Consider the following 27,630-nt stretch of genomic DNA (forward strand, 5'->3'; position numbering starts at 1 on the left):
CTCCAAAAAGGAACCTTGATTATTTGTAACCCCAGATGGAGAACTGAACTAAAGACACAGTTGAATATTTATAGGACTTTTCCTATGAAACCAACAGGGTGGCACATTCTCCTTTAGGGTATCAGGCAGGGATGAAAGAAAGGCTGATCATGTACAACACTTATGCCCAGGGGAAATTGATGCAGGCTATATATAAGAGACCATATGTAAAACAAAGTTGTTACACACTTTTGGATATTTACAGTTTAACTGGTTGCATCCCCAACTGCACAAGAACAATAAAGAAGGTTATCAGTACAGAGATAGGAAAAAGCAATAACAAAATATGGTTTATTTTAAAAAGGGATGTGGTATGATCATTTGATATTTGCAGCCAACACAGTAGCACAAGACTACTTTCTGCAACTGCCAGTTGAATTTCAGCTAGGAAGGAGTCTAAGGGCCAGAACCGACTGCTGCAAAAGGGCGGATTGGAATGGCCCTGAAGCTGGTCGCTCCAGAGCTGCGGCAAACACACATCATGGCCCCAATCTGCCCTAGAGCCGACCCAAATAGTGGAAAAGATCCACTCCTATTTGGGCTTGTAAATGGCTGCCTTAGGGCAACCCCGATGAAGCCCCAAGCTGGTTTCCGCATGCTCTGGTGGCATGTGATGTCTAAACGCCATGCCCCTGGAGCAGCTGGAAGCCACCCACATCTGGTTGACCAGGGCAGCTTCTGGACATCTTTGAGGGGGGGGGGTGCAGCATCTAAAGGCCATGCCCCCAAGCCACACAGAAGCCAGATTTTCAGGCTGGTTTGTTCTGGCCCTAAAGGGGGGGTGGCATTTAACTCACATGGCCAGTCATGTAACCTGGGTGTGTTTTCTGGGGTAGAGGATTTGTGTCTGGAAAACCAGACTAACACTTGCTCTTTTAGCTATTTTTACTACAATTGATCTTTGACTGCAATTTTTGCAGTCAAAATCCATCCATCAGAATCCCTGTGTTTTCTCCCCATGGTTGGGAAAGTAAGGAATCATTTACTCCCCATCCACCAGAGACAATTTCACAGTTCTCCCCAACAGCATGTCTCCAAAACACCAACTGGATTATAAACTAATCTCTGCCAGGCATCCAGCCAGCAATATTGACTCTTTTCCAAGGTCTGATATACAGTAAATGACACTCAATGTTTGAACACTCCTCCTCTTACAGAATGCATATCCATAACTGCAGGATTGACAGGATAACATTTCTTACTTCTTACAAACTAAGAAGTAAGTGTTCATGTGCATGTGAGCAAATGAATGAAATTAAATCTGAACAGAAAGCGCATGAGCTCTCCTCTTGCCTGATAGCTTTCAATTTCCCACCCATCACAACTGGAATGCTAACCACAAGACTTTGATTTGCTAGATCCAAAGACCTCTTTGCCTCTGACATGCCATTTTATGTATACATATGTACTTTATATAAGCCTCACTGGATTCAGGCCATGTCTACATAGGCCAAATGAACCAGTTCCCTTCTGTTCTCATGACATCCTTTTCACACAATGCAGGGCCAAAGCCCAAATTGTATAGGCAATGTCTTCATGACTTGACACCAGTTCTGCACTGACTCAGTGCCGTCCCTCCCATAAACCAGTTTTAAAAGACTGCTGGTTCAAGTCACTCCGTCTGAGGTCAGAACAAGGTGCCCAGCCAAGTGATTGACACTAAACACCCTGTTTTTGACCTGAGAGGGAGTGATTTGTGCTAGCAGTGGCATCCCCAGGTGGCACGATGGGATGCACATGTAGACAGCCACCTGGTGCCCAGGTAACAGAGAATTGAGGCAGCTTCAGGGCCAGAATATTCCAGGAGCAGCTCACTCTATTTTAGCCAGTGTAGACCCACCCTTAGTGGTACTTACTTCTGAGTAGACATGTTTGGGATTAAGATACAGAACCTGTGAAAAGGTATCATTTCAACATCAGGAGAGCTTTTCTCTGAATAATGAATGTGGCACTCTACATTTTAAATTTCACATAGCACTCTTCCTGTAAATGTTAGTCATAACCCTGACTTTATTCAGTAGCCAGAAACAACAAAAAGTGCTTGTTTTCTACCAAAAAAAGTGTACAATAATGCCTTCATTTGTACCTTATAACTCTGGTTCCACATGTTTGAAGCAAAGAGACTTCAATGCTTGTATAAAGTGATTAGTGAGAAAGAACTCTAGACAGCATGCCCGCTCTTTTGCTTCACCCCTCTGTTTCTTTCTTTGATCAATGTACTTAGCCTTTTTGCCTGCAGATGTCACTTCCCCCAAAAAGTTAGTTAGTCTTTTGTCTCCCACAAATGACAGCCAGCTTTAGGGATTCTTCTACTGAAATCCAGGTTTGCTGCCACACTACAGAAATAAAGCAGTTTGACTACATTGTAACTTCCATGGCTCAATGCTATGGAATTCTGGGGGTTGTAGTTTGGTGGGGCATCAGAGCAATCTGACAGGAAAGGCTAAAGAACTCACACATTACAAATCCCAGAATTCCATAGCATTGGGTCATGGCAGTTAAAGTGCATGTAATATTTATTATTACTATTTTATTTATTTATATTCCACCTTTCCCCTGGTATAGGGATCAAGATGGCTAAAATTTTTTAAAACAGTACAAGTTAAAAACAATATAAATCATTAACATGTAGATACAAGATTTAAAACACTGCTTTGTTCCTGCAGTGTAGACACACACACACACACACACACACACACAATCTTCTGTTTTGTATCTCCTTTCCTATCCCTGTACCCTCTCATACTTACACATGTGCTGCCTAGGGATGTAAATTTTCAACTATTTCATTCTGTGAGGACGAATAATTGATTTCCTGAATCAATAATGTTTCAGGAAATTATTGTTTCATTGATATCCTGAAACAATAAATGTAATTTTCCTCTTTTTAAAAACCTTACCTGCATATTTTCTCCTGTTTTCAACCACAAGCTCATATTTCAATGGCTATGTTGCACTCTACCAGGACTAGAGCAGTAGTCCCCAAACTTTCTTCTTGGGCAACAACACTAGCCCTCCCTGGTCTACTGTTAAAAAACAACCAATCTTGGTCGCTGCTTCCTGTGCACCCAGTCACTTGGGGAGCAGCAGCTGAGCAGCAACCAAGAAGCTTTGCACTTGTGCCAGCCTTGTGGGAAAGGATGGTACAAGAAAGAGACTTCTTGGTCAGTGCTTGACTGGCTGCTTGGTCACTGCTACCTCTACACCCATTCAACCTGGGTGCAGCAACCGAGCAGCTGGCTGAGAAGCCTGTCACTTGTGCCAGCCTTGCAGCAAAGGCCAGTAGATGTAAGAGGCCTCTCAGTCACTGTTCAGTCAGCTGCTCAGTTGCTGCTCCCAAGGTGACCAAGTCAAAGGGGGAATCGAGGAATGACTCTTGATCCTTCTTCCTCAAGGGTGGATTGGGGTGTAGTTGGTGTGTGTATTTACAGCTTCAGTTTGCCAACCAAGTCCCAGCAAAGCTCACAAAGCTTAAGCAGGGTCTCAGATTTTGAACGCTGCTTTTGCTGCCATTTCTCCCCTGCCGTGCTCTAACACCTCATTCTGTCCCAAATGGTTCCACTTTGAGCCACAGTGTGTCTGTCCCAGAATGGTTCCACTTCGAGCCACAGAAGCAATGCCCTGTGCCTAAGCCTCATGAGAGTTTCCCAACTCCCACTACTACCAAAAGCTGCAGCTAAGAGGGTGAGCTCATGCAGGGAGGGGAAGAGTAAGGGACATCACCACACAAAGCGATCAATGAGGCTTTGTAGTGCTTTTATGGGATGATGAAAAGAAGTTTCATGCAACCCTCAGCCCCACCATGTTCTAAAAGCTGCTAGTTCCCCTTTGCACACCAATAGTTTAACTGAAGGCCTCCTGCTGCCCCCTTTGTCCCTCACTGCCCCCCTGCATCTTTCCACCACTCCCAGGAGAGGCATACCTCCTACTTGGGGAATCACTGGGCTAGAGGTTTGCATTTTCAAGCATGAAAGCTGGGAATAAACTAGTTAAATAGGCACCAGGTGAGAGGGCTTCCGTCTAAGTAACAGCCTAGATATATATCAACCCTACTTAAAAATGGTACAGCATGCCCACATCAGCCACAGGTTTGCCATCCACGGTTTGAGCTCCTATGAACAGTAAGCCCTGTTTTTTTCAATGGGCGCATATGGTGGTGCAAGCAGGAGCATGCACCCATTGAAAAGAACAGGACTTAAGATACTACATTTTTTGTTATCTGTGGGGGGTGGGGTCCGGAACGGCTCCCCCGCAGATAGCAAGGGTGCACTGTAGTTGCCAAAATTGTACATAAATGGCACTGGTAAATTTGCTTTCTGCCTTAGAGTGACAGGTTTCAGCTTTCTCAATTTCAGTGTCATGGTTGGTCATGAAAAAGACAAAAATACATAACCGGAACATTCAGTTACATAAGAGGAAGCACTCACCTTTCAACAACATGATCTCTCAGTGTTAAAACACTTGTTTTGTTTATCAGGAGGTACTGTGCTTCATTTACTAAGGAGAGTGAGGTAGCCACAGTAGATGCTTCTCCTGAAACATATGCAGTATAAGGTGACAGTAATTAGAAGCAGTGACCATAGCATAAATAATGTTTCCAAATACTTCCTGTGGACAAGATAATGCAGGCCAACAATAACCTGCAAGAGACAGCTAAGAGGTGATATGATAGCCCTGTTTAAGTGTTTGAAGGGGTTTCACATTGAGGATGGAGCAAGCTTGTTTTTTGATGCTCCAGAGACTAGATAATGGAACAACTAAAGGAAAAGAGATTCCACCTCAACATTAGGAGGAACTTCTTGACAGTAAGGGCTATTGGACAGTGGAACACACTCACTGAGAGTGTGGTGGAATCTCCTTCTTTGGAGGTCTTTAAACAGAGGCTGGATGGCCATCTGTCGGGGATGCTTTAATTGTGATTTCCTGCATGGCAGGGGGTTGGATCGGATGGCCCTTGTGGTCCCTTCCAACTCTATGATTTTATAATTCTATGAATTGCTCTGGAGTAGTTCCAAAAACAAGGTCTTTTCCTGCACATGTAGTCTGTTCTAGGATAAATGGCATAGAAATTAATAATACACATACATGCAAAAAACTACAATAAACAGCAGCACGAAAATCCTCATTTTCAACCTTGCAACGTCAGTGAGAATCATCATCAGCAAGAGCTGTACAACAGACTGCCTTGGAAGATGATGGATTGCTCTTTGTCTGAGGCTTTCAAATAGAGATTGGATGACTAGCTTTCAAGGATGTTTTAGCAGAGGATTCCTGCACTGGCATGTGGCTAGAGTAAATGGCCTCTGTGGCTCCTTCCAACTTTGAGTCTATAGTCCCATGCATTTTAATTCAAGCAATAAACAAAATATTGATGATAACAGTGTGAGTAGACGTGATAGGGTAAGAAGCAGCAGCAGCAAACTATATCTTCAGCACTGGGCCTCTAGCCAGGGAAATATGTAGCAACTACATCAATTGAACCATTGATAATCTAAACTATTGTGTATTTATTTTGCAATTTTAGTGCCTCCCTTATAACTGTAGCAGTTTTGATTTTTATTGGACACTGAGCATGTCAGCTGTGTTTAAGTCTACAAATTGACAGCACTAGAGTAGCATCCATTCTCTAGCATCCATGCAAGATATATACCCTTTTCATCTTTCTTATTAGCATTTCTTTTGAAGTCTGTATTCTGCCTGATGAGACGGCATTGCCGGCCAAGAAATTCAGAAAACCAGTCAGCCACTATTCTTCCACAGTCATATGTCTGTACTCTGTAAGGAAAAAAGAAAACAACACTCTGTTTAATTTTGAAAAGTAATGTCAGGTTTGTGGCAAAGGATCAGATATCTGTCATGCCTGCTAATCTGGATCTATTACATCAGCTTTAAACTACAAGTTTGGCGATAATAACAGTGTCCCTGACAGCATTTGAAAGAACTGTTTTGTTAATTACTGATATTATTCAGTACTGTTTAAGTTGTACACATGTGCACAGCCCAAAGCCAGTGGGCCACAAGACCTGCTGTGTGCCTCCTTCCCCATGGGATCTAGCCACTGCAAAGAAAACCACAACACTGTTGTAAAATAATCTGTAGTGCTCTCCTTTGTGCTGCAGCCCCCACCACTTCTATCAGTGATTCCTGTCTTTCCTTTTGCACTCCTGCTGCCTTTCCGGTGCTATTTTTGAATTAGTTTAGGAAACAACAGCAAGTGAACAGCTATGCAAAAGACTTTTTAGTCTAACATTTTGTTTACACAGCGACAACCAGCTATCTATAGGAAGCTAATCAGAAGGGCATAAGAAAACCAGCCTCTATATCCTCTTTTTACATTCTTGGATGATTGGTCTGACTGAGAATATTTGGTTCATGAACATCTGATCTGATAAGAACACAGAAGCATTAGAAGCCCTTGCATGACAAAAGGTTGTTGTTGTTATTTGCAGACCAGGAATGCACATGGCCACTGTACATAGTTCTTCTGTTATTAATCAGCACAACAATCCTGTGAGGTAGATTTGCTGAGATGTTATGGTAGCAATGGCCTACGGCAACATGGTAAATTCCATGATCCAAAAGGGATTTAAACTTGGTTACCTCTGTTCCAATATAATTAATAATTAACTTAATTAATTTGGCAAATTAGATGCATATATTTGAGGGGCTTGAATATTGCAACCTGTCTAGAGAGAGAATGGAAAGGTGATTTAAGTTAAATATATTTCCTACTGCTATATTTTGAAAACTGAGCATTCATTGTCCTTTGCTTTTAGATAGCAGCTATTGATACAAGTTTGGATTTTGGTCTAAAAAATAAGATTATGTTTTTATGGTCATGTTAAAGATTGTTTTGTGCTCTTTCTATAATCCTGAAAGACTAAAGGCACTAACAGAGGAATTTCACTGAAATATATTCTGGCCTTTAATTTTTGAATTCTTGTGCATTCATTTTGGCTTTATCATTTGCTTTTCCAAATAAATTTTAATTTCTAAAATCTCTGTTAAGGTTACTGTTCCAATTAAAAATGAGGAAACAGATTTATGGTAACTAATAGAACTGTGGAATTTTTTCCTACTTGGCATCAGGGATGAAGTTTGTTGAACAGAAGTTTACAATTCTCACATTTCAACAGGAACAAGGTAGACCCAATTAAGAGAAAAGATAAATAAATAAAACTTTGTTCTAACAGTCAAACAATATAGAACAAGTCTTTAACTGGGATAAACTCTTAACAGAAGTAGTAAGAGAGAACCAGTGAAAGAGATTTAATTGAAAGAGAAAGTTGAATGAAATTAAGACCATGAATATTGGGAAAGAACCCCCAAAAGGAGCATTCTTCTCTTCTAGCTTTCCTTGCTTACAGACCTTTGGATGAAGGTAAGGTTGACATGTGCTGGAGGTCTCTCAGAACAGACACAGAAGGACATCTTTTGCCATTGTTTGGTTAGGCACTTTTCTGAATTTCTTTTATTATTTTAAGAAGTAACTTAATAGAACTTTGAGAAAATTATTGGTCTTTATTTTCCTTTCCTATATTTCTGTTTTACATTTTTGCTGTATCTGTTTCTCTTTTGAGATAACTTTTCTTAAATGTTCTTTACAATTTGATGGTGCAACATTTCTTGCTGAACTGTTTCAGAAGAACCTTTACACCGCAAGCTTAGTAGATATTATTATTATTATTAACCTTTATTTATAAAGCGCTGGATATATGTAATATATATAGATGTTTTATATTTTGTTTTAAATACCTTTAGTTTGTTATCCTGCATGTGCTTGTCTCTGAGTACGCTTATGTAGGGTTGGCAGATAAAAGAGATATTAGAACTGAGTTGGGCTAAGCAAATTTATAGAAGGTGTGTTTTGTCAATGATGCTTATCTTTATAAATTGTCCTATCCCTGTAGCTTTCAATTTAAGATATACCTATCAAATATTTCACATATTTGATACACTTTATTTATCTGTTAGTATTCAACAATGTATGTCCAAAACTTTTGCTCTTATGGTCCTGTGGCTGGAACATGTGTTAGGAGATTTTATAGTTTCTTTGCATACATTTAATAGTACCGTACTTTATATTTTTCCCTTTGTTAATATTTTATTTAGTATTTTAATCTTGTTTTATGTTAGTCACCAAACTCCTCAATATCTGACACTTCTGCCAAATACTTTTACTTGTGATAAACCTATATGGGGAAGAGTTTGAAGTCCACATTATTCAGGACTATCTGAAAGTATATCCCAGTTTGAATGTAAAAAATAAAATGTGGTTAATTGAAAACAGAATGAAATGCTTCTAACCATCTTCTTGTGGTTGAACCAGCAAAAAGGGGATAAGAGAGAAAGCACGTGCTCATTCACATAGCTGTAAATAATAGTTTAGTATTACAGTTGAATGAAATTATTGTTTTGCTTCACTCTCTACTCATAAGCACTTCCTTTAGTTTTCACAGACATCAGGTCTGTAGTTGCCTAATACCTGTCCCTTTTCACCTGTGTGAGCAGATTTTGCTCTGACAGACTTCAGTTAGGCTTCCACTCTTTTCTTCTAAGGATACCGAGATAGGATCCATCCCTGTATGGAGAAGCACAGAGAAACATTATTCATGCCCTCATTGCAAAGAATAATCCAACTGTGGAAGACAAGTGTCTGCAAACAAATTCCCACAACGTGCATTGTCCATCCAGCACCACGGGATGCATGTGCACTGCTCCTTGCTGGATTGGGAGTGCAAGATCACTGAATAGATGCACAGTGTTGTTTATACAGAAATCAGCAATCACCTCTTCCAGCAGCTTCAGAAGGAAATAATATCCCTACAAAGAACAGTACCTGTATACTTACATTCCACTTCTGTGAATAAGAATTTTTGCACTGCAGCTTCTATAGTGGTCCCTTGGTATCCAGTAGGGTTTAGTTCCAGGACCCCCCATGGGTACTGAAATCATTCATTCATTCATTCTTCCCTTCCTTAGGTTACCCCCCCATCTTCAACTGGCTGCCTGAGTTTGCATCTGCTTCTTTGCAACATACACTCTTCATCAGCTTGCAAGATCACAAAGCCTTTTTTTTTTATTTTGAGTTTCCTATTGTTCTTATTCTTCTAAACTTCCTTCCTTTACTTAAATTCTAATTCCCCATTCCTATGTGTGATTTACATTCATTTTAATTTTCCTTCTTAATTATCATTTCAATTATCCATTGATAATTGCTATCAAAGATATTGTCTATAGTTTGAGACTCAGACTCTCTCAGCTTTGGAATACGAGGTTTCCCAGAGTTCAGAGCCAAAAGAGCCAAGTATGTGCTCAGTTGTTTGCATACATGCAATGACTATACATTTATGTAATCAGAGACATAATCCATAACATCATGTTTTGCAAAGTGCCTTCAACTCATGGTTTACAAGAAAACCAGATGTAGCTTCAGTGGAACATAACATAAAAACATTGCTAATTATGGAAAAGGAAGGACTAATTATCTCAAGAGGGAGATTGCTGGAGAAGGATGAATGTGTTTCTGGGCATAACTCTAGCCCAAATCCAATTGCTAGTTCCAGCTGTAACTCAGTAATCATCACTTATGTAAATTTCATCAATTCAGTGCACTTACAATAGTAGGGATGACTAACTAGGTCAGGGGTAGGCAACCTTTTTGAGCCGTGGGCCGGGTTGCTGTCCCTCAGGCAACTGGGGGGCCGAAGCCGGGGGTGGAGCTTCAACCCTCCGGGGTGGGGCCACGTGCCAGGGGGTGGAGCTTCCACCCTCTGGGGCGGGGCCACATGCTGGGGGTGGAGCTTCCACCCTCCAGGGCGGGGTCGCGTGCCGGGGGTAGAGCTTCCACCCTCCGGGGCGGGGCCGCATGCCGGGGGTGGAGCTTCCACCCTCCGGGGCGGGGCCGCATGCCGGGGGGTGGAGCTTCCATCCTCCAGGGGCGGGGCCGCGCGCCGGGGATGGGGCTTCCACCCTCCGGGGGCCAGGCCTCCCCATCTTTGCTGGCCCCTGATGGGGTCCCAGGCCCCGTCAGAGACTGGCAAAAAAGCTGGTGGGGGCCGCCAGCGCTGGAGGGCCCCCTGGAGGGCCCCAGCGACGGCACCGGGCCTTCCAGAGGCCCCCTGCTGCCGTCGGAGCCCTCCTGGAGGGCTGCAGCGACTGCAAAGGGCCCCTCAGAGGCCCCCTGCCACTGTCGGAGCCCTCCTGGAGGGCCCCAGTGACGGCAGCGGGCCTCCTAGAGGGCAGCCACCACGGACGCCCGTCGCGGCTTTTCGCCACTCTGGGCGCCGCCATTTTGGGCGGCAAAATGGCGGTGAAGTCTCGCGCAACCTTCCCCGAGGTCGTGCGAGACTTCGCTGCCATTTTCGCGAAAAAATGGCGGCGCCCATAGCCCCAGAGGTTGCTATGGGTGCCGCCATTTTGCCGCCCAAAATGGTGGCGCCCAGAGCGGCGAAAAGCTGTGACGGGCGGTTGCGGCGGCGGCAACAGCAGCCAGGGGCCGGTCGGCAGGCCTCCACGGGCCGCATCCGGGCCGCGGGCCAGAGGTTGCCGACCCCTGAACTAGGTGAATCTTAGGAAGTTGGTATTACAATTATGCCAAGTCAAAAAATAATAGTTTCTGTAGAGCATTACATTTTAGGGCCTGCAGGGGGCCTCCAAATGATATTTAAATAAGGATTTGACAGTGGTTTGTGTAGCCTTGATTCCCAAAGCATATTCACCAATATCCAATTTCAGCTTTTAGTAAGGTTATACCCTCTATTTTTCATATGTTGGGACTAGCACAAATTTTCTGTAGCCACCAAAACTACTGCCTATTAAAAAGACAGCCTTATTACACCTCTGCAATCTGTAATAAAAGGAAAATGTGGACTTTTAAAAACACACTGCTAAGAAGGGAAAATACTGTAATAAAAACATATTGAAAGGAAAAATACAAATGCCTGACTTTAAAAAAATAGATCTTTTAAGAAAATATTCATTGGGTAAGCTCAGTTGCTTGAAATATAAGAAAAGTACTGTAAAATATATTTACAGGCATACACACACTCCCTAAGGTTTAAACATAATGGGAAACAAATCAGCAATAACTGTCCCAGTTATAATTTCCCACCTAAGTATAAAATGATCTGAGGGAATACAAAAGCTCATTTATAGAATAAGAGAAAAATATGATGTTATTGGACATAGTTAATTGAAAATAATCTTACATAGCAAAACAAATTATTTTTGCCATCTGGGTATATATACTTGATTGAAATTTATTTGAGTTTATCAAATAATTTTATATGAATGCTTCAGTAATTAAGAAGAAATTGAGTGAAAGGCACAGCTGGGCAAATTCTCCAAACACACCATGTTTTGCCTTTATGGTTTAACATAACATTTGGCAAAATATTGTTTATCATAGATCCGATCTTGATAAAGCAATGGACAAACTGAGTGGAGAAGCAGATGGGCAAAAATCTGTGCCCAGGGGCCACTCCAGCCCCAATCACTCTGGGACCACAGTGACTGGTTGGCCCACTGCTGAAGTGGGTGGCTGGCAGAATTGGCTTTTGGCAGCTCTTTTTCCAGGCAGCTTCAGGCCACCTTAGCCGGTTTCAGAGCAGCTTCCAGCCACTTCAAGCTAGTTCCAGGTAGCGTGGAATGCTGATGCAGTGCCCAGAGATGATGTCAGTGAAGGACACTGTATGAACAGCTGGTTGCCCAGCAATGTCAGGACCCTACTAATGTGGTAGCAGAGGCTGTTCAAATGGGCAGCCATAAGAAGAGGAGAGGGAAGGGAAGGGGGGCATGATGGAGCAGAGAAGCAAAGAGAAACCTCCAGGGAATGGATTTTATGGGCCTCCATGCACCAAACTCTTTGTTATCCCACAGCTGGCTCTTTCAACTCTATGGGGCAGAAAAAAGCAATCTAGAGAGCCTTTTAACTTGCTTGGTGTTCCAGAGAAGTGAACTGAAATCTGTAGTTTGTGGACAGAAAGTTCAACCACCTAGACATGAAAAAGGCCCAATCCAGACAGGCCTTTGCGGCCCCCCCGTCATATGCTGAGGGTTGGCCGAGGGTGCACCGCCCATACTGGCCTCACCCCTAGCACGTGATGAGGGTGTCAAAATGGAGGCACCCTATACACACAGGCACCGCCATTTTGACATGACAGACGCTTAGTGTCCGCATGTCATGCCACCATAAGGACGTCACGAGTGCGCCATTGGCGCACTGCGATGTGCTCATGACGCCGCAGAAAGAACCTGCTTTTTGTGGGTTCTTTTTGCTGCGCGAGAGAGCTGCGTGGTTTGTCCGCTATGGCTCCCTCGCGCAACAAAACAAGGCACCCACAGACTGCCCTTTTTTGGTGGTCTGTATAGCGCCAAAGAGAAGATTTAGGGTAGCCAGAGTGGAGAAGTCCCACTTCAAACTCCCAAGCCCAATGATCCTGAAAAATTCAGATGCTTCTGAGGCTGATCTCTTGTGTCACCTCGGTTATGCTCTGGCACATGTAACATAAGCTAGGGCCTAATTCTGATACATTGCTCATGCTCTTGCAGGACCTGACCCACCACCACTCTGATGGACCTTGAGCCTTCCAACCCACTGTGGCTTGATTCATCAGTCAGCCTCCAAACCTGGATGGAAGTTATCAACCACAAGGATAAGAAGGAGATCCTAGAGTGGATGTCCCTAATGAAGGATCTTTTGGTCCTCTATGTGTAGCAAATTTCTCGTGTGAAACTGGTCTTGAAGCTGATTGAGCTAGCAGTTGTAACTGGGTGTGTAATATAGCCCTAATCTCATTTTCCAAAAGCCTTTATTTTGGAGAAAAGAATATGGAGAAAGAGTTGATTTACCCATGGAAAAGTTACCTTCTACCACAGCAACTGAAATTCTAAGAAGCATTCTGTCAATATTAGCAATTTGTGATATTATACATGTTACTACAGCCAACCCACAGTAAAAGAATGAAGACTCTTGCTTACCAACCTTCTGCCTTGATGATCATTACATTTTGTTCCAGATTAATCAGTGGTTGTACAAGGCACAATCTTGGCTCTTGCTTTTGAGTAATACAAACACCATTCTGATTTGCAACCATCCAGTTACGGTCATACAACAAGCCTTGATTGCCAACAGGCCACTGTGTAACCTGAAGGGGGAAAAACATGCTACCACACTTAGCCAACAGATGCTGGATATTTAAAACAAACAAAATACCCTGACAAATGTATGTAGTTTTCTACTTGTTACCAGACTAATATACAATACAGTCTTTTATGTTATTCATATGGCAAAATGCTAAAGCCAGAAAAGCTCAAATCACATAAGTAATGGTTCCATTAAAAACCCAGGGATTACAATTTTACAGTGAGTAAACCAGATAATTCTGAAAGATTTTCTATATATGTTTAATCTGAAATCATTTTGCCCATTTTTAAAATCCAAAGCAGCTACTGGTCACTTCAGACTGACTAGAAGGTACAGATTGAGTATCCCTTATCAAAAATGCTTAGGATCAGAAGTGTTCTGGATTTCAGATTTATTTATTTTGGATTTTGGAATACCTGTATTTGCATTTACAAAATAAGACATAATGAAGCTGGAGTGACTGAGGATCTGTGAAATGGCAGGAATCCCAACAGCACTTGGCACAAATCCATGCCTCCTGCCATTTCACAGATCCTTGCGTTTCTCTCTAGCCTTGCAAATATAATACAGTACGTAGCTCAAAAAGTTTTGGATTTTGGAATTCCAGATAAGAGATACTCAACCTCTATTAAACTTTGCCCTGCCTGAGGAGAATAGCAGCATAAGCAGGATCAAATCTGAATGAATTTTAGTGTAATGAGTAAATATTGAAAGGATGGCCCTCATTTACGCTCAAAGCATCTATAGCTGTTTTGGTGAGAACAGTAGAGAGCAAAACATAGCATAGACTTTGTCAGAGAGAGCTGGGGGGTGGGGGAACCCTTCCTAATCATTGTGGTCTGAAAGGAAAATATGGAATCAGAGATAGTGACAGATACTGCCCTTCAGAATCCCTAAACTTGTAAATAGACAGACATCAGTTTTACATACATTACGCCCTATCCATATGGGGATCAGTTCCGGACACCACCACCCCACCCCACCTGCAAACAGCGAAAAGCGCAGGACTTTAAGTCCCGTTCTTTTCAATGGGCATGTGCGGCTGCTTTTGGTGCCATGTACATGCATGCTCATTAAAAAAGCCGGGGTTTGCCGTCTGTGGAAGCTTAAACCGCAGATGGCAAGCCTACGGTTGGTGCTGGTGTGCTGTCTTCATTCATCCCTCATTCTTTACACAAACCACCACCATCTATATTTCAGATGCACACACTAATAACTTTTTCAATATGCCAGTTCCCTGCCATGTGTAGTAACTGTTTCTATCAGAAATAACATAATTGGTGGTTGTGTGTGTGTAATATGGATTTACTAGCTGGGTTTATGTAGTACTATTTTTCTTGTTAATTGTTAATTTTTGGAAGCTAAATTTTGAGGAAAACCCTCTCATCAAATTAGGCCATTTGCTTACTTTTTAGTTTACTTTAAAAAAAAGGGTCTAGAAAGCAACAAGCAATGTAACAAGTAAACCAATGCACCTTGTAACATTCGTGGCAAGATATTGCTTTGGGACAGGGTGCTTTACAATAGGGGACATTATTGACTTTTTAAAAATAACTGGAAAAACCTTCTCCCTCTTCCTTGCAATTTGAACAGAATCTTGTCTTTCCAAGAACTGATTTATATATGTACGGCTGGTGCAGCGTATGTTGGGAAGTTTCCCTTTCTAGTCCTTTTCCTCCTGCACATATTCAAAAATATAATCTGGGAAGTTTTATGCAATTTTTAATGGAATTAATGTACTATGTATCATCTAATATTTTATAGGTTTTTTAAAAGCATGCTGCCATGAGTTTATATTTATAGGTAGAAATGGGATATAAATTATTCAAATAAAAAACAAAGAGGTGGATCCAATTTAAGCTGTACTCAAAACAGAGAAACTGAAATCAATGGTACTTCAGCTTGTTTAATGATTAATGTAAGTGCCAGTGAATTTAACTGGTTTTAAGTATGACTTGACTTTGACCAACTCAGTACTAATACCAATTAGAAAATTCATAGGGAGGATTGTATGCAATTTACTATGTATGTAATCCTCCCATAATTAATTCCGTATATAAGCATGTTTTATGTTTATTTTGTGAAAAATAACACAGACACACACACTAATACCAATACTAATAATAATTTTATAAATAAATAATAATAAAATTTCTTTTCCACCTCTTCTCAAGTGTCAAGGCGGGGTACAACATGTTATAATACAAAACACAATTAAAAACACATAAACCCACAGTTAAAATACAATACTATAAAACCATTGAAATACACTCATAAGAGCCACATAAACAAATTAAAAAGTCACAATTTAACATTTACTGCCCTGCCGGAAGAGATATGTCTTTAATGCTGTTTTAAATGCAGCCAGCATTTTCAGCTGTCATCTCTTCCATCAGGTCATTCCACAGTTCCATAGTGGCAAGCAGACAAAAAGGTCTTCTGGGAAACCATTGCCAGTTTAATCCTGGCCATTTAGAGAAACATTTCCCAGAGGACCTCAGTACAGGAGAAGGTCAGCCTGTAGCTAACCTGGACCCAAACCATGTAGGGCTTTAAAGGTAATAACCAACACTTTTTACTTTGCCTGGAAACTAATTGGCAGGCAATGGAGGGCTTTTAAGACTGGTGTAATCTGATCATTCCTGGATGTCTGAATGCCATATTCTAAACCAATTTGAGTTTATGGATTTGGCACAAAGGTAGCCTAATGTACAGCACACTGCCGAAGTCCAGCCCTGAGGTTACCAGCATGTGCACTACCATCTTTAGGCATTCAGATCCTAGGAAGGGGCACAGTTGGCATATCAGCCTAAGCTGATAACAGGCATCCTGACCTTCGCATCTATCTGAGCTGCCATTTGGAGGAACGGATCAAGGAGCACTCCCAAACTGTGCACACAGAACAGTTCAGAACAGGCACACTTCCAGGCTCAGATTAGGACCCTTGATAGTTAGCATCTCTATCTTAGCATCCAGTGAGATTTGTGAGTGTCTTCAAAGGCAAACACATTTATTATGGCAGGAGGTTCTATGAACCTGTGACAGTTTATGATAAAATAGATTCATTAATTTATAAATTCCTCACAAACCTCTTTCTTGTTTTTGCTACAAGAGATTGCCATGGTTTCCAATTTACCTCTGCTTTTCTCGGTGCTTTGAAAATATCATAAGAACACCCCTTGGCAATGAGGCTACAAGTTCATGTGCTACTGTTCATAAGGGCATTCCCATGTGGAAATACATTTCCTCTCAGAATGGCACTGTGTGGATATCACTTGAAGGGAAAGTCTGCTTTCTCACCCTAAATCAAATTCAACTTTATTTCAGCCAACAGCAAAATGTATATAAAACATGTAAAACATTTAAAACACGTGAACTTGTTAAAATAAAACTATAAAATAGATGTTCATAACATGCTCATGGTATGTGCATTTATGTATATACAAAAACACTCTTAGATATATTGAATGATACTAAACCATAAAACACAAGCCCAAGGTGGATATTTGTTTGGCTATACAAAATGCAAAAAACAAGACTGTTCATTTAGTTTGACACATGATCTTACGTATTTTAACAGCAGAAAAAAGAAACTTAGTCACTGTTTCCGTTTTGCTTTTCTTAGAATCATTTAACAGGTACTCCATGTACCAGCTGTTTGGTCTACCCGGGAATTTGAGCAGGAGGGGAAAAATTAATCTTGACCTCTCATCTTTATAGAAAGTACAAAAGAATAGAACGTGTTCTAAAGACTCAACAGAGCCTTCACCACAAGGGCAAACCCGTTCATGATAGGGGATTCCCTTGAAGCGACCCTCTAGCACCGCTGAGGGAATTACATTAAATCTAGCTTTAGAGAACATGGCTCGATACTTTGAAATAGTCAGATTTTGCAAATAAAATGCCTCCCTCTCAGAATTGAACTGTAGCCCTAAACTAATGGGAGAGCAGGTAGTACGGGCAGAGGATAAGGAATATTGAATATCCATGTCTTTTAAACGACGTGTCATAATCTGCTGGGCTCTCGATAGATCTTGTGTAATAAGAAAGTTACTTGAGAAGCCCACTCTCAGCAATTTCTCCTGGATACTTTTAGACCAGAGGGTAGTATAGCTATCTTTTCTTACAAGTTGCAAAAATCCTGAATCAGGGCCCGCATAAAAAAGTTTCAACCAGTACTTTAGGGCCCACGTCCAAGCAGTGCATTCCACTGAATGACAACCCGCTTCGAGAACTTTCTCACCCTAAACATTATAATGTAAGTACAGAGTCCCTGGCACAGTGCAGCAATGAGATTTTTCCATTTAAAGTGTGTGCTCCCTAATGTGTTCCCTGATTTTATGGTGCCATGGCATTTGATGAAGGGATTGCTTCATGGAAAACTCATGCAGATTGCAGAATTCAATTTTTCATACTTTTAAAACAAAATGTTGTTACAATACATACATATTGTCTGAAAGTGTTTGATTCAACAGTGGCCTTGCTACTGCATGCAATTTTGAATGGGAAATATGCCACTTCCCAAGGTTGTAAATTCAGGACTGAACTTATTATATTTATAATCAAGAAAATAATGTCACAGTCTTGCTCATCTTTCTCATTAGTTTTACTTTCAACTACAAACAACTAAAAAACCTGTATTAAACAGAAAATATTCTAAAATCAGGTGACGTATCAATGCTGTTGACTACAATTTTCAATGAAATGCAAGGACTGTGCTCCAGACTCGGTTTTCATAAAAGAAAGTTTAATACTGTAATGTCAACAGTCATAAACACTGGACAGAAAAATTAGTTCTACTTCAGTGTGTAGCCCACCCATGTATTTCATCATACCTCATTCAAAAAAAGAAAAAATATATATAGACAAGGTAACTTATTAACTTTGAAAAAGAAAAGCAATTAAAATCTTCAAAGCATGAACTTTCAAAAAATGCCACAACAAATGTCATATTTTTGTTGCAAATGTATTTTTAATTATAACATTTCTTTGTAATGCAAATATGCTTCCTTTCAATTATAGCATATTCAAGGTTTTCTTCCACTGCTGCATGCCCATCACTGCCTGCAGCCCACATCATGCAAAAGTGTACAAGCATGCTAATTAGTGATTTAATATTTAGAGTACATAAACTTATACAAGGTGGAGGAGTGGTTGGAATATGTGGCTTTAAAGAGGGACATAGATGTAGAAAGACATAAAGAAAGCCTGCAGTTTACTGAAGTCACCTTGCCCTTTGACCTTCCCACATTTTGTTGTGTTACAACCTGGAATTGAAATGGATTTAAAACAAGAGGCTCACCATTGGAGAGGTACAAAGTATTTTCATACTAAAGAGAAATTTGCTACTACTATTTCGACTGGGGCAATATCCTGTCAAAAGGGGCAGAAGTGCTCTAATAAGGAGTTTGGTAAAATATAAGCTTGCAAAGTGGTAAAAGAACTTTTGCCTACATCTTTAGTTATGTTTTATGTTTTACGTGTTTAGTGTATTTTGTTTGGTTTGTGTGTATTTTATTATATATGCAATAAAATTGGATTTAAAATGATGAAAAAGCCAGTGGAGCTTTGAAAGCTTGAATGATATATTTTGTTTGAACGCATACATTGAAAACGACATCTTCCATGTTTCTTCCACTTCAATGGCCAGATCATACGTCAAAGGCGTTTTTCTTCTTTTTATTGGCTGGTTCCAAGCCAAAAGAAATTGATTTAGACTGTGGTCCAGAAATGTGTAACATGGGTCCTACATAGTCCACAGGTGGGGTTTATAGGAACTGAATGCAATAAATAAATAAATAAATAAATAAATAAAGTTGTTTTCTCCCTTTGATATATCTTTTTTTTTTATTTCTTTTTTTGCATGTTACAGTGAATTTTAAGGGAAAATGCCAACCTTTTCAAGTGTTCCTTTTTTCATTCCATTAATTAGATTCTCAGACGGCTAACTGACTCACAGAAGGGTAAGATCCATTGCTTTAGCCTATATTTGGAGTTAGTCTACATGTAAGAGTACTATGTGATAGTTAATTGTATTCTCTTTCCTGCACAAATTTCACCCTCCCTCTATCAAAAATGTTTAGCCATCTGAATGCATGTGAAGGAGACCGATTGCCACACATGTGATAATCTACATTTCTGCAAATTTCTGCAATACACTGGTAAAAACCGCAAAGCCTTTTCCCATTGAGTTTAATTAGTTTTTCGAGGGAGCTGGATGCAAAAAGTCCAACCTCCTGAAAAATTGCGTGAGGCCAGATAAAATTCTATACAACTGAATGGAGGAGTATTTTAAATGTGTAGAGTAGCCCCTGGTTAATTTTATTTTGTCTAGCATAATAATCTGATATTAGAAGCATTATTTCTTCATCTAAATAAAGGTCAAATATATTTTAAAAAATTAAAAATGAAGTAATATCCCCTCCTTGCATAGCCATACAAGAATATAATATGCCAAATCACCAGCTGTATGGTGCCTTCTAACCCATAATGATATGTTTCTTCCCCCAAAATGACGCCTCAATTCCCTTTCTGTAATTCGTTAATATTTCACTAATTCATTCAGTAACTATCAGTAAGCTATTCACTTCATTATCAGTGTAATGCCCTGAAACTATTAAAATACCTATCAAAGACATGATAACAATTAATAACAGGCAACATATTTTAATGAGAACTAGGACGGTCCAAGAAATAATCCAGTTTGACACCACTTTAACTGCCATGGCTCAATGCTGTGGAATTCTGGGAACTGTAGTTGTGGCAGAGAAGGCTAAATGTCTCACAAAATGACAGTTAACAGAACTCCATAACATTGATCCATGGCATTTAAAGCAATGTCAAACTGGATTATTTCAGCACCCAATGATAATATGGACTTTTCTTCCCAGTGCTGAACAAAGGGAGGGGATAAATCAAGTCTCTATGTATTCAGGAACTAAGCTGACTTTGACCTTGACAGAAACTTGTGTTCCACTATAGGGTTTTCTTAGGACTCCTAACCACTTGGAAGTGGGCTACGTGCGGTCAACAACATCAACAAAATGACAATATTATTTTTTAAAGTATCATTAAAAACATTTACCTCAAATGCAGCACATGATTTGATGGGGTAGAGATAAATGTTGGTCACAATAATTGGCCTTCTACCACTTGGCAGTGCTTCTATGGAATTCTCCAAAACTTCAGGCATGCTCCTTTCTGGATGTCCCTTAGCAGGCTGTAGACTGACTGGCAAAACCTCTGATGCAGAATTGACACTAAAAAGAGAATCTCCAGGGATCCTTTCACAAGGCAGCTTGTTAGTCCTGTTATCACAAGTGTGGCCATTCTCATTGGGAGATGCTACAAATTCTGAAATGATTTCTCTTGAAGATGTAACTCTAACCATCCGGCAGCCAGCAAGTCTGGTGGTTATAATGAATTTTAGAAAAGCTTGTGCATCTTCAAATGTAGACATATAACCAAAGGAGATTCTCACAGAGCCAGTAGGACATCCATCAATTACATCAATGTCATCTCCACACACATGACCAGCCTGGTTAAATACAAAAATAAAGATATTTATGGTACTACAGCACTTTTAAAATATGACATAGTTTACTGTTTTACAACAATAAGATTCTGGGGTTGTTTGTTTTGTTTTTAAACCTGATAGAATGACTCAAAGATAGAGATGGCAAAGCAATCCTTTCACTTGTTTCAAAAAAAGCCCTATTGTTCTCACCCTCCCACAACTTTAATTGGTCTTTTTTCTTTTCTTTTAGTGTTTTCATTTCTTGGAGCCTACTTATCAGAATGCATCTCTGGAATATATAATATATATTATATTGTTTTTGAGTGTGTATCAGATTTTTAGTGTTAAAAATAAACAAACATTTTTTAAATTTTAAATTCTGTGCTCTGCTTTGAAACAATTAAAATAATAACAAAAGCTTCAAGCAGGTGGGCAACGTGGAGTTGCCTATGGCTGCTCCAGCGGCTCCAGCCACAGTCCCGAGGCTAGCTGCCACCATGGTCCACAATGGACTGCCACCAAGGTGCACTATCTTTGCGCTCCTTTTGCAGCTGGGTTTGGGTCGCCTTAGACAGCTGTGACACACTTTCAACCTGATCTGGGAGTGGACATCATATGAATGCTATGCCTCTGGATTGGCTTGAAGCTGGAGCTTTTGGCCCATCTGTTTACGTCCATAACACAAGTCCTGTTTTACAGAAATAATCACTGGAGAAATTATGGCTACATATGGGGCAGCTGATGCAACCAATGTCAGTGGGATGGTAAAATTGCTCCATGTTTTACCTCTTTCTCCACAGGAACCATCTAAAGTCTGAACCATCTCCTTTCAAGTCTTAGGGGCTCTCCAGACCGCCCCGAAAGGGTGGGCTAGAGGTGCCCAGTTTTCCTCTGGAGGGACGCCACAGCAGCCAAACCACACAGCATCCCTCCGCCCCCAAAAGAACCTGGAAAAAAATGGGTTCTTTGTGGCCTGGACGGACGACGTCATCAGTGCACCATTGGTGCACTATGTCATGTCCACAATGCAAGCGCAGTACCTGGATGTGTGGATGTGGTGCTGCGCTTGCGTCATGGACGTGCACCCCATGTGGGTGGGACCATGCAGTCATGGCGCTGCTGGCATGAACTAGGGTTCCGGAACGTGCAGTTGCTGCATGCTCCAGAACCCTAGAACTGGCACCAGCACGCTGCTTCACAAAGGCATGTACCAGGCCTTAAATCCTTAAAATTTACAGCAGGTTCACCGCTCTAACGACATTGTAGCCACCATTGGCTCTACAGCTTTTAATTTTCTTTGAAGGCAAGGTCCTGTCTGCCAGAATATAACCCTCTCATGTATATGTGATCCAGTCATATGTCTATACAGGAATGCTGTCAGTATCCAGTCCAACTCACAGCTCCTTCACTGTATAATCCTATATGGACATAAATTGGGAGCAAACTGAATTTATAGTGTGATTCAATATCAGGTATGCATGCAGGGTGGACAAAAATTATATTCCATTTTTTTAAAAAAAATTAAAATTTGATTTAAAAAAAGAATCACATTTATTTAATGTATAAACACATGGTTTCTCTTAAAGAGTAATAAAGGTAATATTTAATAATCTGAATAGCAGTATTTTAGCGCTACATTCAATCTCCAGACTCAATCACTGCTTCTAGCAGATACATTGATATTGAGTTAAATCAGCTTTTTCTGTGTGAATACAGCAGCAGTAATTTCTCAAATATAATCATTTGCATTCTTCCCACCGGAGAGAAACATTTCATTTTCAATTGATAAAAATAAACAACTGTAATCTGCCCAGAAAAACCATATCTTACTTCAACCTGCCAGTCACAGGTGTTTCATTTCTTGTTTGTTGCTGTGGTTTTTGCTGGGCTGGGGCAGTCTGGACTAAGGCAAAATGAACCAAAAATTCGTACAACTGGAGCGTTACTGAGCTGTTCGAAAGAGTTCATGTGGGTTCAAAGTGGCAAAGGCTCCAGAGTCATGCATATCATGGCCACCCCAATGTTGCTGCTTTCAGTTTACCTCACTGTGGCAAGATCTGAGGTGGAATTCCACTATTCAGTTGAACATGAGGATATGCCATTGAGTGTTCTACTCATATTTAACCAAACACAAGTAGAACGCCTGTTCTAATCTCAGTTGTCAATGCAGGATAGTCTGTAACTAAGGTTTTGGGCCCAGGTGTGCATGGGGATCTTGGGGAAGCACTCACCCAAATCCAGTCCCTTTTGGAGTGGGTGAATAAAGCTTTGCAAAATGACAAAACTCTCCAGCAGTCATATTGTGATACTTTCTGGTTCAGAAATTATCTTTGCTAGTGGTCCTAAGAAATATTAATTTTTAGAATGATTCACTCTATGAGGGATGTCAGAAAACTTGCAAATTACACACAGTTTGGCACTGAGATACAAGGCTCCTTCTAAAGAATGAACCAATGTAAATAATAATAGGTCATTCAATGGGAGCAAGTGAAATGTGGTTCACATAGGGGCAGAAAATCCTAACTCCAAATATGCACTGATGGGTTCTGGGCTGTCAGTGACTGACCAAGAAAGAGACCTTGGGCCTATGATAGGGTAGTTTAAAATGTTGACCCAGTGCACAGCTGCTGTGAAGAAGGCAAATTCCATGTTGAGCATAATTCGAAAAGTAACAGAAAATATATTTGCCATTATTGTAAAACCTTTGTACAAGTCTGTGGTGCAATCACATTTCAAATGCTGTGTACATTTCTGGTAACCACATCTGAAAAAGTATATTGTAGACCTGGAAAAAGGGCAGAAAAGGACTGCCAAAATTACCAAGGTGCTGGAGCAGCTTTCATATGAGAAAAGGTTACAAAATTGGAGATGTTTACCTTGAAAACTGCGAGTAAGGGCAACATGATAGAAGGATATAAAATTGCAAACAGTGTGGAGATACAGAAAGATTTCTCCCCCTCTTACATAATACTAAAGCCTATGATCATCTATTTAAAGAGAACGGTGAGGAACTTAGGATAGATTAAAGGAAGTACCTTCACAGAGCACATAAACTACAGAATTTGCTACCAAAGATGGAGTAATGGCCAATGAAAGACAAATTAATGGACAATAAAACTATCAATGACTACCAGTCTAAACAACTATACAGTACCATTACTTTCAACATCAGAAGCTGTATGTCTTTCAATACTATTTGTTTGGAAACATAAGCAAGAGGTTGCTGTTTTGCCCATACTCTCTTTGTGGGTTACCCATGGGCCTGGGCTTGGGCCTGGGCCTGTGGGAAAGGAATGCTGAACTAGATTGACCTTTGGTCTGATCTGGCATTGCTCTTGTTCATCTTCACCTATATACCCAATTGAAAATTAGCATGGTTTAGCAGTCATATAAGACCCACTGTTTAGCAAATACATGAAGTAGTGTAAATAGGAAAATTGCTGTAAATCAATAATTTAACTTGGCTCTTTTCTCTAGCCAATTTAAATCACGTCTTTCCTACTATCAATTTAAATAACCACTACAAATCAGCTTGATTTAAATTAAGCCACACAGCATGCATAAAATTGTACTGAACAAAAAATAGCAGACAGCAATACCTTTTGGGTTAAAACATGACTGGAAATATGAAGTCGGGAGAGAACATATCCAATAAAACCGTTATGTTCCTGAGATAGTTAGTAAAACGAAGATGAAGTTGTACCTTAAGCATGCTAGCTTGGAGGACTGACAGATCCAATACATACTGACCTGAAGGTTCTTTTTGATGTCATCAGAGCTGATCCCCAAATGCTGCTGACAAGCGCCAGTATTACAAAAACAACCAGTGCGCATGTGGATGTTGTACAGCCCAGCCAACTTGTCTACCTTGTGGATTCAAAAGGGCCAAAGAAAGAAACATTCTCAATGCTGGTTGTATTATCCTCAAACTAGGAATCAAACATTCATTAAGGACTTGCTCTGCTCACACAAAATAAGTAAACCATTTATCAGTTGCATTTTTTTAAAAAGTCCATCCTATGAAATTTAAGCAAAACTCAACTATCACAGTGGCCTGAATCCTACTTTGCTCAGTTAGAGGGGATCCATTAAATCAACAGTTGAATGGTGACTCAACAAGTACATAAATTCCATTGTTTTAATGGGTCTACTCCAGTTGGGATTATTCATGCCAATATTTTAGTATCAGATCATATATCCTAAGGGGATATTTTGACCCTAGGCAATCATTGTGTAGCTGTGATTCTATAACTTTATCACTTAGCCCAAAGCAGTCATCATACTGTAATGGCAAGAGTGATTAGTTCCAATACTGCAGTTTTAATTTTAAAATCCAGTTGTTTTGATAGCGGTGCTTGCTTCAACACTGAAAATAAAAACAGCATTCATTTATTAACAGAAATAAATATAATCATTATTGGATATAAAAATAATCATGTTATTTAAATGATCAGAAAGAATGATACTTTGGCTGGCATACTGTTAGCAACATTAACAGGCATTAACCAAAATATCAGGGATCCCAAATTTTCAATACTTAGGGGAAAAGTAGCACAGTTTAGTGGTTTGAGCATTGAACTAGAACTCTAGAGAACACGGCTATGGAAACCCACTGGATGGCCTTGAGCAAGTCACAATCTCTTAGCCTTAGATGAAGGCAAAGGCAAGGAACAAATCTTCCCAAGAAAACTGCATGATCCGTTCACCTTAAGAGTAGCCATAAGTTGGAAATAACTTGAAGGCACACAACAACAGAATTATAATAATATAATCAGGGCTCTTTGAGTGTTACACTTCCCTTAGCAAGGTCCAATACATCTAAAAGATAAACTACAAATAATTGTTAAAGAAATTACTAAACTATAAAATCACATAATAAAGAACTATAAAATCAATACAAAACCAGCAAGAAAAAACTATTTTTAAAAAATCTGCAGCACAGAACAACCAAAGTAAAACTAGCGACAAAATACAATGCTATGTTCTAAATCACTGTTCTTAAAATGGATAGGAGAACAAGGGGGGGTTTCATCTGGTGTCAAAAATAGAATAATGTACATGGCACTTAAGTATATTACAGAGATGGTGGACACAACTTAAAAGGCTCCCCTTTAGAAGGGAAGCCTAGTGTAATGGGCTCCAACTCCATCTTCTGCTCTTCAGAGCGACGGGCAGGGGCTGAATTCTACCACTAATTCTCTGCATCTGACTCAGTAACCTAGGGGAGGCTACTAAGAGATTTAACTTTTTAAACTTTTAACTTTTTTATTTTCTGATTCTGTAGAGACTTTCATCCTCCTCCTGTGGGAGATAAAAATCCTAAACGTTTATGCATACACACACTGAGCAAATGCACATGACGTGTGTGTGGAAAAGAGGAGAGCTTTTAAGGAAAGCTTTTATTTTAAGCAAATAATCTTGCATTAGCAAAAGGTTATTTCATTACTTTGGCCTGCGTGGCATAATAATTTGAGTGCTGGATTACAATTCCGGAGACCAGGGTTCAATTTACTGCTCAGTCATGAAACCCACTGGGTAATCTTGGGCAAGTCACATGCTCTCAGAGTCAAGAGAAGGCAATGGTCAGAAAGAGCAGAATGATCAGAAACCTCCTCTGAACAGAGGAGGCAAACCTCTTCTGAACAAACCTTGCCAACAAATTCCCATGACAGAGTTGCCTTAGGGTGTCATAAGTCAGAAACCATAAGCCAGAAACCAACAACAACTCCATTACTTAGGAGTAGTGGCAAAGTTATAAAACAGCCTAAGCCATATTTAGCCAAGGTTAGAAAAAAACATAAGCCCTAATGTGACTAGGACCCGGTACATACCTCCCTTTACGGCACCCTTGTCATGTGTGAGGGTTGCCTGGAGGGCGGAGCGCCCACACGCCCCGCAATCCTCGCACCTGACAAGGGCGTAACAATGGCAGCGACCTGTTTACATGGGTGCTGCCATTGTTACGTAAGTGCCACGCAGCATCCGCATGGTGCCGTGTGGCAATTACGTAAAGAGTGCGCACTTGTTACGCCATTGCCTCGGCATCAAAAGAACCCGCTTTCTGTGGGTTCTTTTTCCGCCAGAGGGAAACCACACCATTTGGCAGCTGAGGCTTCCCTCCAGCAGAAAAATATGCACCTCCCTCAGATGTGTTGCCCAGATAATGGGAGAACCCATTATCACACCTAATGAAGGACTTCAGATGATGACCGTAGGGTACAAGTAGGAAGGTGTTAGAGGGAAAGGACCCTTTTCTTATAGCTCAGAAACAGACTGGCATCCAATGCATATTTCAGTGCACTGTCACATTTTGTCATCAGTCCATTATTTTGTGACATACTCACAGAACCACATTTTTGAACAATCTTGGAGGGTGAGGGCCAGAGAACTGGAGAAGATAAAAACTGTCCCTCTGTTCAAAATGGGAGAAAAGAAGATCCAGGAAACTACAAATCAGTCAGCCTGACCTCAATACCAGCAAAACAATATTAGAATGGATTATACAGGAGTCTGTCTGCAAGAATCTTGATGACAATACAGTGATTAGTAGGAGCCAGCATGGGTTTGTCAAAAAGAGCATTCCAAACTAATCTTATATCTTTTTTTAATCAGGCTACTTGTGTAGTAGATGGTGGGAATACTGTGTGTGTCATTTATCTGGATTTCAGCTAAGCATTTGATAAGGTCCCCTATGATATTATTATTAGCAAACTGAGAAAATATGGAATAGATGGAAACACCATCAGAGGGATCCATAATTGGTTGAAAATTCATGCTCAAAGAGTTGTCATCAGTGGCTGTGCTTTAAAATAGAAGGTCTCAAGTGGGGTGCCACAGGAATCTGCCCTGGAGCTGATGCACTTTAATGTTTTCATCAATGATTCCTTACCAGATTTGCAGATGATACAAAACTGGAAGGGATAGCTAA

General features: G+C 40.4%; 1 protein-coding gene across 1 annotated transcript in view; it reads right to left on the reverse strand.

Annotated features, from left to right (window-relative positions):
- The window catches only part of MOCOS (molybdenum cofactor sulfurase), an 87,136-nt gene that overhangs the window by 12,223 nt on the left and 47,283 nt on the right, over window positions 1-27,630 (reverse strand). The window contains exons 7-12 of the mRNA XM_089532380.1: window positions 24,453-24,569; window positions 20,271-20,723; window positions 13,025-13,187; window positions 8,539-8,620; window positions 5,690-5,814; window positions 4,467-4,572 (exon numbers count right to left, since the gene is read on the reverse strand). Coding sequence (XP_089388506.1) covers window positions 4,467-4,572; window positions 5,690-5,814; window positions 8,539-8,620; window positions 13,025-13,187; window positions 20,271-20,723; window positions 24,453-24,569 — 1,046 coding nt within the window. The remainder of the gene's footprint in view (window positions 1-4,466; window positions 4,573-5,689; window positions 5,815-8,538; window positions 8,621-13,024; window positions 13,188-20,270; window positions 20,724-24,452; window positions 24,570-27,630) is intronic.

This window comes from Sceloporus occidentalis, unplaced genomic scaffold (assembly GCF_023333645.1).
Source record: "Sceloporus occidentalis isolate IW3139 unplaced genomic scaffold, rSceOcc1.0.p SCAF_7, whole genome shotgun sequence".
Lineage (NCBI taxonomy): Eukaryota > Metazoa > Chordata > Lepidosauria > Squamata > Phrynosomatidae > Sceloporus > Sceloporus occidentalis.